The 15,976-nt window shown below is 39.5% G+C and overlaps 1 protein-coding gene across 8 annotated transcripts in view; it reads right to left on the bottom strand.

The window, feature by feature from the left end:
- The window catches only part of ARHGEF9 (Cdc42 guanine nucleotide exchange factor 9), a 290,995-nt gene that overhangs the window by 173,421 nt on the left and 101,598 nt on the right, over window positions 1-15,976 (bottom strand). For 7 of the 8 annotated variants that reach the window (XM_012813510.1, XM_003802991.3, XM_023508746.1 and 4 more), the window contains one exon: window positions 9,117-9,308. In XM_012813510.1, coding sequence (XP_012668964.1) covers window positions 9,117-9,308 — 192 coding nt within the window. Of the gene's footprint in view, window positions 1-9,116; window positions 9,309-10,356; window positions 10,395-15,976 lie in introns of those variants that run through there. The other variant, XM_023508750.1, reaches the window with a different exon arrangement.

Here is a 15,976-nt window from a genome sequence, read left to right as displayed (position 1 = left end):
ATGTTTGCTTCATAGAATGTGTTGGGTAGTATTCCTTCTTTTTCTATATTTTGAAAAGGTTAAGTAATATAGGTACTATTTCCTCTTTAAAGGTTTGGTAGAATTCTGGCATGAAGCCATCAGGTCCTGGGCTTTTCTTTCTAGGGAGATTTTGTATAGTTGATGCTATTTCAGAACTTGATATAGGCCTGTTCAACCTTTCCAGTTCCTTCTGCCTCAGTCTTAGAAGGTGGTGTGCTTCCAAGTATTGGTCAATTTCCTTCAGATTTTCATATTTCTGTGAATACAATTTCTTGTAATATTCATTAAGGATTTTTTGAATTTCTAAGGGATATGTTGTTATTTCGTCTTTACTATTTCTAATTCATGAAATTAGAGATTGTACTCTTTTTTTCCTGGTTATGTTGGCCAACAGTTTATCTATTTTATTGACCTGTTCATAAAAGCACCTTTTTGATGTATTGATCTGTTGTATAATCCGTTTGTTTTCAAAGTCATTTAATTTTGCTTTAATTTTGGTTATTTATTTTCTTCTGCTATGTTTGGGATAGGAATGTCCTTCCTTTTCCTGTTGCTTGAGATGTCCCATTAAAATGTTAACTTCCTCTCCTTCCGTTCTCTTGAGGAAGGCTTATAGTGCTATAAATTACCCTCTTAGGACTGCCTTTGCGGTATCCCAGAGCTTCTGATAATTCTTGTCTTCATTATTGTTTTGTTCCAAAAATTTGGTAATTTCCTTCTTAATCTCGTCTCTGACCCACCTATCATTCAGCATAAGGTTATTTAGCTTCCATGTTTTTGTATGAGTCTGCAGATTCCTGTTGTTACTGAGTTCAACTTTTATTCCATTTTCGTCCAAGAAGATGGAAGGAATAATTTCTATGCTTTAAATTTTCTGAGGTTAGACTTGTGACATAGGATGTGATTGAATTTGGAGTTTGTTCCGTGGACTGATAAGAAAAATGTGTATTCAGTTCTGTTAGGATGAAATGTTATGTAGATGTCTGTTAAATCCAAATGTTGGATGGTTATGTTCAAATGCAGAATTTCTTTGCTCAGCTTCCTATTGGAAGATCTATGTAACATTGCGAAAGGAGTGTTAAAATCTCCAACTATGATGAAGCTGGAAGAAATCAAGTTGCTTATGACTGTTAGAGTGTCTCTTTTATACTGAGATGCATTCTGGTTGGGTGCATGAATACTAATAATTGAAATGTCATCATATTGAGTATTACCCTTAACAAATATAAAGTGAGCATCCTTATCCTTGCTTACTTTTGTTGGTTTAAAGCCTATTGTATCTGCAAATAACATTGCAACACCTGCTTTTTCTGCTTTCCATTTCCCTTCACCATTCCTTCACCCTGAGTCTATATTTATCTTTTAAGGTAAGATGAGATTCTTATATGCAACAGATATCTGGCCTGAGTTTTTGTATCCAGTCAGCCAAGCTGTGCCTCTTTAGAGGACAATTTAAGCCATTCATCTTAATTGATAATATTGATAAGCCTGACAAAATTTGGGGTATCAAATTTTTCGAAAATCTAGGTGTCATTTCTAATCCTTTTGCCACTGCAGAAGTTGGAATTTGATCAAAAGTTTCTGTGTGAGTTTGCTTTTGTGGTGGAGGATTGCACTGATCATTATGGAGGATAGGTCTGAGATTTTCCTGGATAGCTGGCTTACTTATGGCAAATTTCTTCAACATGTGAATGTCATTAAAGTATTTAATTTCAGCTTGGCGCTTGTGGCTCAAGTGGCTAAGGCGCCAGCCACATACACCTAAGGTGGCAGGTTCGAATCCAGCCCAGACCCGCCAAACAACAATAATGGCTGCAACCAAAAAATAGCCAGGTGTTGTGGCAGGCGCCTGTGTTCCCACCTACTTGGGAGGCTGAGGCAGGAGACTCGCTTGAGCCCAGGTGTTGGAGGTTGCTGTGAGCAGTGAAGCCATGGCACTCTACCCAGGGTGACAGCTTGAGGCTCTGTCTCAAAAAACAAAAAAAGTATTTAATTTCTCCATCATAAATGAAACTCACTTTAGCTGGATACCCTGGGTGTCTTATGAGATTAAAAGTTGATGACGACCCTCTTCCAGCCTGAAAAGTTTCAGCAGAGAGATCTGTAGTCATTCTAATATTCTTCCCCTTGTAGGTTATGGTTTTCTTATGTCTAGATGCTTTCAGAATTTTCTCTTTCATATTAACTGTAGTGAAGTTAATTATGATGTGCCTGGGGGATATCTTATTCAGGTTGAGCTGTGAGGGGGTTCTGAAACTATCTGCTATCTGAATTTCAGAATATCTTGGCATGTCTGCAAAGTTCTCTTTCATAATTTCATGAAGAGCCTCTGTGTTATGTCAAGCAACTTCCTCTCCTTCAGGGACTCCTATAAGGCGAATATTAGTTTTCCTCAAATTATCCCATAGCTCTCTGAGAGAATGAAATCGTTGAATTCTTGAGACATCTTTTAAATAATTCCTTGAAATTCTGATTCCCTCCTTTCCTACATTCTGTTGTTCTTATTTGCTATCCAGATTCCAAACACAATTTCTGACATTTCAGCCATCTGTTTATGGATGAGATCTTCAGTTGCATCTGCCATATCCTTTCTTGGAGGGGTTGATCTACTCTGGTTATTCATGTTACTGGAGTTTTTCCTCTGAGCTGGTTCCACCCCATGCTGAATTTACACTGTTTGGCTAGATGAACAGTTAAGGAGAAGTTGGGTCAAGGGCTCGAGGAGTAGCGATTAACTATCCCTTTGCCCAAAGGCTGAGCCTGGTGTCTGTACCTTTTCCCTTAGAGCTTTGCCAAGGACCCGTATAGTGCTATGGCTTGAGAAACTGATGCCTGCTTGGTGCAATAGGGCTAAGTGGCTCTGTCTTATTTTCAGCTGGTCTCTGTTCTACTCTAGTAAATGAGTTACTCTGGGTTGAAGTCTCAGCTGTGGAGAAATACCAGCAATTAAGTCACCTCACCCCACTACAGGCAACAATTGGAAAGAGAAAATCACACCTTCCCACAACCACACACCAAGGGTACCACTTTGGATAGTCCTTGGGTGACTGGCCCAGTTCAAGAGGTCCAAATGAATTGTCCCAGTCAGCACTGGTCTTAGGTGGGGGGAGTTCAAAAGGTCTCTGGCAACTAGATAGCAGGAACTCAGGTATGACTCACTCTGGTGCTCTGTGAGGTCAGAAGGACCAATTCCAAAAATAAATTAATCTGGGAGGGTTGATGCCTCCTTCCCCACTTGTACCTCTGTCACACCCAGTCATTGGTAACCCCACAGGGCTGTGACCCAGTTCCCCCCAATGAGCAGATGCCCTAGGGGGTTATGCCTGCCTGAGTCAAAGAGAGATCTATGTCTCCTCAGCCAGGCCTCTATTCTCGGCCACTGTCCAGCGGGGGGGGGGGCAGTGAGGCCTGACAACTTCGGGTGTTAATGGAGGCTGGAACAGTTCACTGAGTTCCAGCTCCACCCCTGATTGATGTTGCTCGCAGAACAGCACAACTTCGGAGAATTTGTTTCTCTCCCAGGTATATTCCCCTGTGGATCAGACACTCCTTGAGGTCACAGAAACCACGACTCAGTTCCTGGCAGCAACAAGCAGTTAGAGCTCACACTGAGCTGTCACTTCCAGCCTCTGCCTACCCATTTTTTGTCTCAGCTATGATCCCCTGAGGGCTGAGTGCATCTTAGCCTCAGTAAAGCAGTCCTGTAGCTCAGGCCTGCCCTGGGAGTCTGCCGGCTCTGTGCACATATTCTAGTCCCAGCACTCCACCCAGACTGCTGTGGCCTCCAGCCTTCCCTTTACTCACGGGGAATGGCCCTTCCAATCTGTCTGCCAATGGCTGGCTGTCACTGGAAAAGGTGCCTGGCTTCCTCTGGTTGCCCAGAGAGACAGGGTGTGTCTGTTCAGAATAGCCCCAGGGGCGTGAGCCTTATTGTTCTGGCTGCTGCTGCTGCTGCTGCTGCTATTCTGCGCCTGGGGGCACCACCACTGCTCCTATATGGTTCCCTCTCAGTTAACTGTCCTCTCCTTACTCCCATGCCACAGGATCAGCACAGACAAGTAAGAGCCCTTCCCCTGTCCACACCTCTCGAGAAAATGCCCAAGAATATTGACTCCATGGGGGACAGGCTTCCAGACCTTGGGGTGAGAGTGGAGGGGAATGCTGGGAGTTCAGAGTTGCAGGTAGAGAATATATACAGTTTTATACAGTTTTATGTCTGGCAAGAGAGTGCCATGGGACCCTAGTATGGGTAGGGGGTCCAGTTTTTAGAGGGTATCTCCCATGGTATAGAATGGGAGGATGTTCGTACTCCACTCCCTTGTTTGTATAGAGTTTCCTGTGAGCCCTTCTCATGGAGGAGGGTACTCCCGTCTGCTTGGCAATGGATTTAGTACTTTTTGTTTGTATCTTTGGGGTCGCTGCTTGCCTCAGCAGGGTTGATGTGCTTTCTTCAGCCTTCTCTCTTGGCTCAGCTCCAAACTATCAGCTTACTTGCTAAACTTCTGTCTTTTAACTCTCCTTCTGGACTGGAGCCTCTGTGGAAAGCTGGCTGTAGTCCACCATCTTGCCTCCTCCCCAAAATATTAGTGTTTTGATGTCCAATGTCATACAGAACATTCCAGAAGAGAATTCTTTTTTAACATAGCAGCCATTGATGTAAAGGTAGATGGATATGGGGGAGCTACAAATAGGTGGATAGGAGAAATAGGAGAAAGGAAAAAAATTTTTCCTTTTCCAAATATATCATATGTTACTACAATATTACATTTACTGAATTTCCTCAACAACCTTAAGAGGTTAATATAATGAAACATATCAGAAAAATGAGAAAATTGAAGGTCAGAGGAATTAAGGGGTACCTACAAGTCCACTAATTAACCTATTAGTAGCTAAGTAAGGATGTGAAATCCAGAATTCTATGTCCCCAGAGCCCTTGTTCTTTCTACTCCATCTTACTGTCTCATAAGTAGGATAGGAAGACAATGAGTTGAGGTAATCTAGAATGTTAAATTCTACAATCCATGGCTTTGGCCTTTCCAGAGATTTGCTGTTCAAAGTGGTTGTATTAGTCATGTGGTGACTTAAATTTAAATTAATTAAATTTCATTTAATTTAAATACAATTTAAAATTCCATTTTCCTATATTGCCAGACACACTTTAAGGTCTGAACAGGCACAAATGGCTAACTAGCACATACTATTAATTCTATCAATTACAAAGTACAGATATAGAACATTATCATTGTTTCAGTAAGTTCCACTGGGCAGTGCTGCTTTAGAGAATTAAGAGCTTTGGTTTTGTTTGTTTGTTTTGTTATTTTGATTTTGACACAGAATCTTGCTCAGTTGCACCAGTTAGAATGCAGTAGCATCATCACCACTCACTGCAACCTCAAACTCCTAGACTCAAACAATCCTGCTTCAGCCTCCAAGTACCTGGTACTACAGGCACATACCACCATACTCAGCTAATTTTTTTTCTAAGAAATAAAAATTTTGAAGTGCTAGAGCTGTATTGGTGCTAAAGTGGGCCTTGGGCTTGGGGACAGAAAATAGGGTCTGAACTACCTCTGGAAAGAAGACAAAAATAATTAAAGCAGAGTTTTCCTGGGGAAAGAAGAAATCTATTGGCTCGGCACCTGTAGCTTAGTGGCTAAGGTGCCAGCCACATACATGAGAGCTGGCAGGTTTGAAACCAGCCCATGCCTGCCAAACAACAAGGAGAAGTAAAACCAAAAAATAGCCAGGCATTGTGGCAGGCAGCTGTAGTGCCAGCTACTTGGGAGTCTGAGATAAGAGAATCACTTAAGCCCCAGAGTTTGAAGTTGCTGTGAGCTATGACATCACAGGACTCTACCCAGGGTGACTATCTCAAAGAAACAAAAAAAAAAAAAAAAAAAAAAGAAAGAAAGAAAAAAAGAATAAATCTTTGAGAGAGAGAGAGATTGTGTATGTTTAATCCTTTTTTAAATTATTATTTCAGGTTAATTTGAGGGTACAAAGAATTAGATTACAATGTTTACATTTGTTAGTTTCTCTTATTATTGTGTCCCTCCCCAAGAAGTGTGCCATACATCCTAATATTGTGACCATTAAGTGGGAGCAGACCCACCACATTCCCCCTCCCTTTTCCCTGCTCCCTCTTTCCCTCACCCCCCACCATGAATTGATTTGAGATTTTCTTTTACGTGGGTATGTATGATATCACCTATTAACTACATATTAGTATTGAGTACATTGGATTTTTGCTTATCCATTCTTATGATACTTTACTAAGAAGAATGTGATTCAACTCCATCCAAGTTAATACAAAAGATATAAAATCTCCTTCTTTTTTAATGGCTGAAGAATAGTCCAAGGTTCACATATACCATAGCTTGTTAATTCATTCCTGGGTCAGTGAGCATGTAGGTTGTTTCCAGATTTTGGTGATTATAAATTGAGCTTCAATAAACAATCCAGTGCAAATTTCCTTATGACAAAAGGAATTTTTTTCCCTTCTGAGTAGAGCCTAGAAGTGGGATTACAGGTTCAAATGGGAGGTCTAATTTGAGTTCCTTGAGAATTCTCCATACTTCCTTCCAAAGAGATTGTATTAGTTTGTAGTCCCACCAACAGTATAAAAGTGTTCCTTTCTGTCCACATCCATGCCAGCATCTGCAGCTTTGAGACTTTGTGATGTGGGCTATTCTTAGTGTGGTTTGGTAATATCTCAGGGTGGTTTTGATTTGCATTTCTCTAATGTTCAGGGACAAAGAACAGTTTTTCAAATGTTTGTTAGCCATTCATCTGTCTTCCTCAGGGAACGTTCTGTTCTTATCTATTACCCAGTGACAGATGGATTTGTTTGCTCTTTGTTGATTAATTTGATTTCTCTACAGATCCTAGTTATCAAGCCTTTGTCAGATTCGGAACATGTGAACATCTTTTCCCATTCTGAAGGTTGTCTTTTTGCCTTACTTGTTGTGCCATTAGCCATGCAGAAGCTTTTCAGCTTAATTACGTCTCATTTATTTTTATTGTTGTTGTGATTGTCGCTGAAGTCTTCATCATAAAATCTTTCCCCAGTACAACATCATCGAGAGATTTTCCTATACTTTGTTCTAAGATTTTTATGGTTTCATATCTTCGATTTAAAATTTTTATCCATCTTGGGTCAATTTTTATAGGTCTATTTTATAAGTTGTAGGTCCAGTTGCAGTCTTTTACATGGTTATCTTGTTTTATTGGTTATCTGGTTCTCCCAGCACCATTTATTGAATAGGGATTCTTTTCACTATTGTATGCTTTTGTTTGGTTTATCAAAGATCAGATGGCAACTATAGACTGGTTTCATTTCTTGGTTTTCTATTTTGTTTCATATGTCTATGTCTCTTTATGTGCCACTATCATGCTATTTTGATCATTGTGGACTTTTAATATAACCTGAAGTCTGGTAACATGATGCCTCCAGATTTGTTTTTATTTCTTAAAATTGTGTTGGCTATTCAGAATTTTGTCTGGTTTGATATGAAATAAAGAACTATTTTTTCAAGTTCTTCAAAGTATTTAATGGGAATTGCATTGATCTGTAGCTTGCTTTGGGATGTATGGACATTTTAATAACATGACTTTTCCCAACCATGATCATAGTATGTTCTTTTATTTGTTAACATATTCTGCTATTATTTTTCTCAGTGTTTCATAGTTCTCTCTATAGAGATCATTCACATCTTTCATTAGGTATTTTTCCAGGTATTTTGTTTTTTTCTGAAGTTACTGTGAAGGGTATTGTACATTTGATTTAATGCTCAGCTTGACTTTTATTGGCATATATGAAGACTACTGATTGTAGACACTAATTTGATATTCCAAGATGTTACTATGCTTTCTGAGCACTTCCAGGAGACTTGTGGTTGAGGCACTAAGGTTTTCTAAGTATAAGATCATATCATTAGCAAAGAATGAGTGTTTCACCTCCTCTGCCCCCATTCAAATGCCCTTTATATCCTTCTTTTGCCTGTTATCATTGGCTAGAACTTCTAAAACTATCCTGTATAGTAATGGTGATAGTGGACATCCTTACCTGATTCCAGTTCTAAAAGGAAAAACTTTCAGTTTTACATTATTCAATATGATATTAGCTGTGTGTTTGTCATAGATTGCTTCAGTGTAAGAAATGTGCCACTTATGCCTATTTTCTTAAGAGTTCTTATTAGAAAATGATGCTGAATTTTGAAAAATGCTTTTTCTGCAGCTATTGAGAGGATCTTTGTTTTTGCTTCTATTGATATGGTGAATTACATTTATGGATTTGCAATTGTTTAACATTTAATCCTTTTTTAAAACAGCCTTTTCTTCATTTCCCATTGGTTTTCCCTTATTGTTTAGAAAAAGTGCCCTTTAAAAATATCAACTTATCTCTACTTGGCTCAAGAGAATGTGAGGAAATGGCCTCTCATCCTCACTTACTACAAAGAGACGGAAGGAATGAGATTAGGCAATTGTACTATAGGAGCTGAGGCTTGTATGTCCAGTCTTCACCTCCTATAGATTTCTTTCCTTAAACTCTTTTCTGCTCAAATTTGCAAGCAGTGTTCTCCAAGTGAAAGAGTAGGACCAGTAATTCTCAGGGATGCTTGATAAACTTATAAATACTCATGCCTTACCCCAAACTGGTAATATATAACATGGGGTGAGGTTGAAGTGGCTGAGACCTGCATGCTTAAAAAAGGTTCCCCAAGAATCCAGTTGCACATTCACATCTGTGAATCATGGAAGGAGATGTGTTTTGTTTTAATAAGTGAATTTAGGCTTTTACAAGGGGGTGGCTGCAACTGAATCAAAAGAGGATTAAGATAAAGATTTATGGGAGGGAGGGAAGGAGACAATAAATATGAATTAATATAAAAGCTAGACATAGAAAATGAGAAAAATATGAGTTTGAGAAGCCCTAAGGGAGCAATGAGCGGTTTCACCCCACTGAATAGAATCTGGAAGGCCAGTTCAGCAACCTTTTGGGGACTATCATAGGCATGACCAGGAGGGTTATAAATTCTTCATGATAGTACACTTTACTCAAACTTATGTGCCCCCATATACAAAAACATGGCTACCTCACAAATGTCCTTGAGGTGCTTGATGTAGTGACGTTCAGTGCTCATGATCTCATTGATGACATTGGCCCGCATCTGGTCTCGGTTCTGTAGTGGCCGGCCAAGACAGAGGCAGTCTGAGTTGGGGTCCAGGTGCCCATTCTGCACATCACTGGGCCCCTCTTCCACCCCATCCTCCTGGTTCACCCAAAGCTGTGGAAGCAGGAAGAATAAGAATGGGTTAGTCTTCTTTTCTGAGAAGTTTCTAAACAAGCAGAAAAATGATAAATTACATTTCTCAGGTATTCAGAAAGCCTTAAACCAGAGCTCCCTAGAAACAAAATGCCAGACCCTGGGCACGGGTCTAATCCCCCCTAGGTCTCTGGTAACCTATCTTTAAAACTTGAGATGAGGGTAGGAAGAATAAATCATCACTGAGAGCCTTCTTGGCTAATAAGGTCTCAGAAGAGGGAGGTGTGCTGGCAAGCGGAACTCACTCATAGTGGAGCACATCTAGGCAGCAAAGCTAAATAAAAAATGAATAAATAAAAACCTAAGCCATGGGCAGTGCCTGTAGCTCAGTAAGTAATGTGAGAGCATCATGCACCAAGGCTGATGGGCTTCAGCACAGCCTGGACCTGCTAAACAACGACAACTACAACCAAAAAATAGCCAGGTGTTGTAGTGGGCACCTATAGCCCCAGTACCTGGGAGGCTGAGGCAAGAGAATTGCTTAAGCCCAGGAGTTTGAGGTTGCTGTGAGCTGTAATAGCCTAGCACTGTACTGAGGGAGATATAATGACACTCTGCCCCCCCCAAAAAAAAAAAGAAAAGAAAGAAAGAAAAAAAAGAAAAGAAAAAAAAAACTTAAGCCATATAGTTTTTATGCTAATGATGGACTACTGTCAAAATAGCATTGAAGTACTTGCAAGTGTGGAGACCAAATTTGGACACTGTAGTAGATATCTCAAAAATAGTTTTATTCCCATCAAAAAATATACAAATAATCATTAAAATTGGACTGTAAAGTTCCTTGAACAAGCAAAGATCTCTGCATCCTCAATGTTGGAGTGGGGATGAAAGACTATGTCCCTACTACATCATAATAACAACTATTGATTGAGAACTTACTATATACACCAGCCAGTGTTCTAAGAGCTTTCAATTGTATTCATTTCTGCTAGGCAGATATCATTATTACAGTTTCATGGAACAGGTGACTGAGGCTTTGAGAATTTAAAGAATTTGTCCTGAGTCATACCGTTAGGAAGCAGAGATGCTGGAATAAGGGCCAGGCAGTCTGATTTTAGAGCCTATCTATGTTTTTAATTACTATGCCTGCACTATTGTGCTTTTGGCTCTAAGGAAGACAAAAAAAGAAAAGGGAAAAGGCTTGAGTCCAAGGCAGGCTAAGAATAATTAAAATCATCAGAAATGCATAGTCATAGTTGGTAAAGGTTGAAACTGGCTATTCCAAATCATAAAGACAGAGGGAAGCAGAAAAACATCCTTATTTTGGGAGGCTGAATAATATGCTCCTGGATCTTGGATGACTTAGCTTGAATCAAAAATAGACAGTTCATTTTACCCTAGTAATAAGAAGGGATAAAACAATGTAGGCAAAAGTAAACGAAGGGTGGTCCCAGAGGTAGAGGCTGTCAAGGCTAATTAGCCAAGGAGCTTGCCAGTTGTCTCAATAGCTTTAATAAACTCTATATTTTCCCTTCTTAACCCCCATCTTTTTCTACATTTCTGTTTCAAAAAGCTGAAATCATGCACTTTAGATGTATCACTATTTCTGCCATAAGAAGAGCCTGTTGATGAGTGAGTGGTCTTATGGGGAAAGAGGCTTTGGGATGGAACTACAGAGATTGTAGTTACTTCCCAACTGTTGTATTCTTCCTTCTCCCTTTGTCTCATGGAGGGGAGCTCTTTGCTTACCACCCAGTGATCTAATAAAGGAGGGCTTACTCCATTTGAATACATTTCATATATACAGACAAATGTTCAAAATTATTCTCCTCAAAGAACCTATCACTCTCTGCAAATGTTCTATTAAAATCTCTTTTCAGCTTCCAAAAGGTCACTTTGTGTCTTCATCTATATGTTGATAGCTTCCCTTTAATAGAATCAATAGACAATATGAGGGATGCTTATTCAAAGAATAGACCTGGTCAAATGGAGGAAGCACCTGTGGCTCAGAGGAGTAGGGCGCTGTCCCCATATGCTGGAGGTGGTGGGTTCAAACCCAGTGCCGGCCAGAAACTAAAAAAAAAAAAAAAAAAAAATCTTGCGACCTGGTCAAATAAGTGACCTTGATGTAAGGCCTCGAAGGATATATCTCATACTACATGATGCTGTCTATTGTAACAATGAAAACTGAACCCTCTAATATTCCATTAACTTTTATCCGCTTCTCAAAAACCAAGCTAAGCTCTGCTATGAAAAGGGTAACATAGGCAAGCCTTTAAGAGATAAGAACCATTTCTTCTCTTCTTAAGAGTTTAAGACTAGTAAAATTGAAATATTGGTTTGGAGATGGCTAGAATAACATGAACACTTGGGAAAGTTCCAATGGGAAGGAACACAGGATGTGATGTGAAAGAAAATGGGAATAGAAGAAAAGGCAAGAATAGAACCAAACTCAGGTTCAAGCTATACTCCATGGTATTATAGTTCGAAATGGCAATGAAAGTGGAGGAAGACAACTGCAGCCAAGTGGAAGCAGATCCCCTCACATAAAATTTGGTGTAGAAATTTGTTCTAGCTAGAAATAAATGTCTGGGTGGCTAAGCCCTTCATAAGGTGCTTCTGAGAAGACAACATCTTCATCTACTCTACTGGAACAAACCCAGAGGCCCATTTCCTAAGCTAAGATACTGCTTTTATCCAAGAAAACTACTAACATATTCATTCATTAAATCTATGTCAAGTGCCTATAATACACCAGACATTGGGAATACAACAATGAACAAAATGGACAGAAATCATTGCCCTTTGTGGGGCTGACATTGAAGAGAAGATAGTTATTACATTTGTAGCCTAGAAAAAGGTACTATGTAAGGCCCAATTACTGTGTTCCTTATGCCAGGACCCCACAAAATCTCCCCCTGGCCTGATATAAGACTTTCTAGTCTAACCTCTAAGTTCCCTGCTCTTGAGAGCTGTGCTGATCTGTACCAATGAAAGCCCTTGTCAACTTATATATCACAGTGTACTGACACAAGTCAGCCCATGAGCTTATCTTCCCAGGGTGTAACGTCAGTCCACAGTGTCATATTAACCCTGCCTAACAATCTGTGAAGGCTATTGCGTACCTTTGCACAAGTGCTCTTCATCGATACTAAGATTATCCTATAAATTTCTGGGTAACAAGTAAGAAGATGGATAAGATGGATAATGCCTAAAACCTGCCAGGTTGAAAGGCTTTCTTGGGAGCCTTCTTAAGATTATTTGAAGGCTAGTTTCCTCAGCCTTCATTGAATGCTGAAGCAAGGCTGGTTAGTGCAGTTCAATTTAATAAATATCTATTCCGTACCTAACAACTAACCATGCAAGAATGTGAGATATACCAGTAAGGAAGATAACCATCTTCTCCCTCCCCTTCTAAACCAAAAGTACATTCCAAATAAGACACAATAACTGGTACTTACACATTATCTCTCCATTTTCTATTCCAGCTATCACTGCCCTTATCCTTTTATACCTGGACAAGTAATCCCCCAGCTCCAATCCCTCCCACATACCACTATCAGACCAATTTCTTTATCACTTTGGTTGACTACTCTTATAAACCTCAAATCTTTCTTAGCTCCCCATTGATTACAAAGTACACCCAATCCAACACCCTGCTATTCAGACATTACCGTAATCTGACTTCAGTGTGTATTCATACCCTTACTTCCATAAAAACTGAGCTCCTCCCAGACAGGTCTGCTTTCCATCCACAAATATTTCCATCTATGTCCTTTAATCCCAGAATCAAACATAGAAATAATATATTCCAGAGGCCTTCAACAACTTGAACAAAAATGATCCAACCTCTAAACTTCCTCATGAAGAAATTGATACTGGCTTGGCACCTGTAGCACAGTGGTTATGGCTCCAGCCTCATGGGTTCAAACCTGGCCTGGGCCAGCTAAAACACAATGACAACTGCAACAAAAAACAGCCAGGCATTATGGTGGGTGCCTGTAGTACCAGCTACTTGGGAGGCTGAGGGAAAAGAATCGTTTAAGCCCAAGTGTTTGAAGTTGCTGTGAGCTGTGCTGCGATGGCACTCTACCAAGGGTGACATAGTGAGACTATGTCTCAAAAAGAAAAAGAAAAAAAGAAAGAAAGAAAGAAAGAAAAGAAAAAAAGAAAAGAAATTGATGCCCACAGAAACTTCCAGAGAATTAGAAACTGCCGTGTTTTTGATATGCCTTTGATATGCCTTTCTCTTTCTGTTCTGCAAATTATGTAGTTGATACACATTTGCCTTGTTAAAGTTAAAATAGAAAAAAGAAGACTAAGATTATTCAAATGAGGGATAAAAAAGGAAATATTACTACCAATCTTACAGAAATATAAAGGATTAAAAGAGAATACTATGAACAATCCTATGCCAAAAAATTAGATAACCTGATAAAATGGACAAATTTCTAGAAAGTCACAATCTACAAAAACTGACTCTAGAAGAAATAAAGAACTGGAGTAGACATATAAGAAGTAAAGAGATTTAGTGAACAATCAACATCTTCCCACATGGGACAAACAACTCAGGACCAGATGACTTCACTGGTGAATTCTACCAAACATTAAAGAAAATTAGCATCAATCTTTCACAACACTTCCAACCATATAAATGCATAAGTCCTCAACAAAATACTAGCAAACCAAATCAAGCAACATATAAAAAAAAATTATTGACCTTACCAGATGTAATTGATCCCAAGAATTCAAGTTTGGTTCTATATATGAAAATCAATCAATATAATTTACAACATACTAATGAAATAAAAGTTACAAAACCCCACACGGTCACCTCAATAGATATATAAACAGCATTTGAAAAAAAAAAAAGAAACCAACACCTTTTCATGATAAAATCTCAAAAAATGGGGGACAGAAGTAAGATGGTCAGATAATGGACAGAATGGACACAAAGTAGCTTAAGGTGGGGAACTGAGCTAAGAAAGAAAATAGATAAGGGCACATCATTTCTGCTGAGGCAAGCTGCAACTCCAGTAAAACAAATTCCAGGTACAAAGCCCATTGCCAAAAAAATGAAAGACCCCTCCCAAAGATAGAGGCTCAATGTGTGCTCTTTACAAGTGAACAGGGAACAAAAGACATCTTATTTTACACCATGGGAGAGAGCTGATAAACACCAGGTCTCCTTCTCTAGGGAGTTCCCATTTGTGAGCCTAGGCATCATCCTGCCTGGCATAAAATTGAACAACTATTTTCACTGTAATTTTGAACTCCTCATCCTTACTTCCCCACTCACCTGGCAGTTTGAAGGCCTGCCTCCTACAAGCCCAGAGTGTTTGGCAATTCCTTGAGAGGCAAGGGCATTGCATGGACCACCACTGGACAACAGCACAGAAACAGTGGCTGGAATGGATGCTGGTGGGCAAGAGGACAGAGACATGCAGGAGAAAGAGAGCTCCTCATGTCAATTGTACTCAAACTCTGTGAGAGACTTTTGGTGGTGTGCTTCCATGTCATTGCTCACTGGAGGGATCCAAGCTCCACCTCATTGGATTTTGGAGACAGAACAGCCTATGGATCCCTACTATTTGGTCACTGGAGACACTCTGAACTTTCCCTGTGGAGCAGTGATTGTATTTCCCAGGACAATCAGAGTAGAACTCTTGACCTTGTCTGTCCAACTAGGGACCCTCCAAGGTTGAGTGATGGTTGTTTTGTAGTGGGAGAGACTAATTTTCGTCCTCCAGCTATCATTGGTAGGGAACAGTGAAGCAAAGTTGTTTGTGTCTCTCCCCAACTGAGATTTCAGCTTAATACAGCAACTATTTAGGATTGGATAGAGGCCAGCTGAATACAAGGCAGACACAGCTAGAGATATCAGACCAAGAAGGTCCTCAGAGTCTCTGGCTGCAGCTCTGAAAGGGATCTTTGTAAATCTGTAGGAGAAAAATCATAATCACCATCCCAAGCTCACTGGTAAAGGACTGGTTAACTCAACTTCATGGGGCCCTCAATCCAACCTCACTTTACTAGTTTTATTAGCCAAACTGCAGAAAATAATATGAACCAGAGGAAAAACTCTGGTAACATAAATAATCAGAGTAGATCAACTCCCCTAAGGAATTACAAAGGAGATACAACAGAAGATGTCATTCATACCCAAGTAGCTGAAGTGTCAAAATTAGAATTCAGAGTATAAATGGCAAATAAAATGAATAGAATGGAAGAAAAAAATGAAAATAGAAATCCAAATAGTTCTTCAAAAGTTATCTCAAGAAATTAATGAATTCAAAGAAAAAAATCACCAAAGATATGAACATAATGAGAAAAGAGATAGCAGAACTTAAGGAAATGAAAAATATATTTGAGAAGCTTTGAAATACAGTAGAATCTCTCAGTAATAGGGTTGAGCAGGCAGAAAAAAGGATCTCTAAAATTGAGAACAAGAATTTTGGATGATCACAACCATTCAAAGAAACAGAAAAATGGAAAGCAAAACAAATCATTCCCTGAGAGAGTTGTGGGATCTATCTAAAAGATCAAACATTAGACTTATAAGAATACACAAAGGAGTAGAAGACTGAAACTGGACCGACACCTTTCACCATTAACTAAGTTAGACTCTCACTGGATTAAAGATTTAAACTTAAGACATGAAACCATAAAAATACTAGAAGAAAGTGCAG

Source organism: Otolemur garnettii, unplaced genomic scaffold, assembly GCF_000181295.1.
Source record: "Otolemur garnettii isolate 467f Iridium unplaced genomic scaffold, OtoGar3 scaffold00272, whole genome shotgun sequence".
Lineage (NCBI taxonomy): Eukaryota > Metazoa > Chordata > Mammalia > Primates > Galagidae > Otolemur > Otolemur garnettii.
This window is presented reverse-complemented; position numbering and strand designations above follow the sequence as displayed.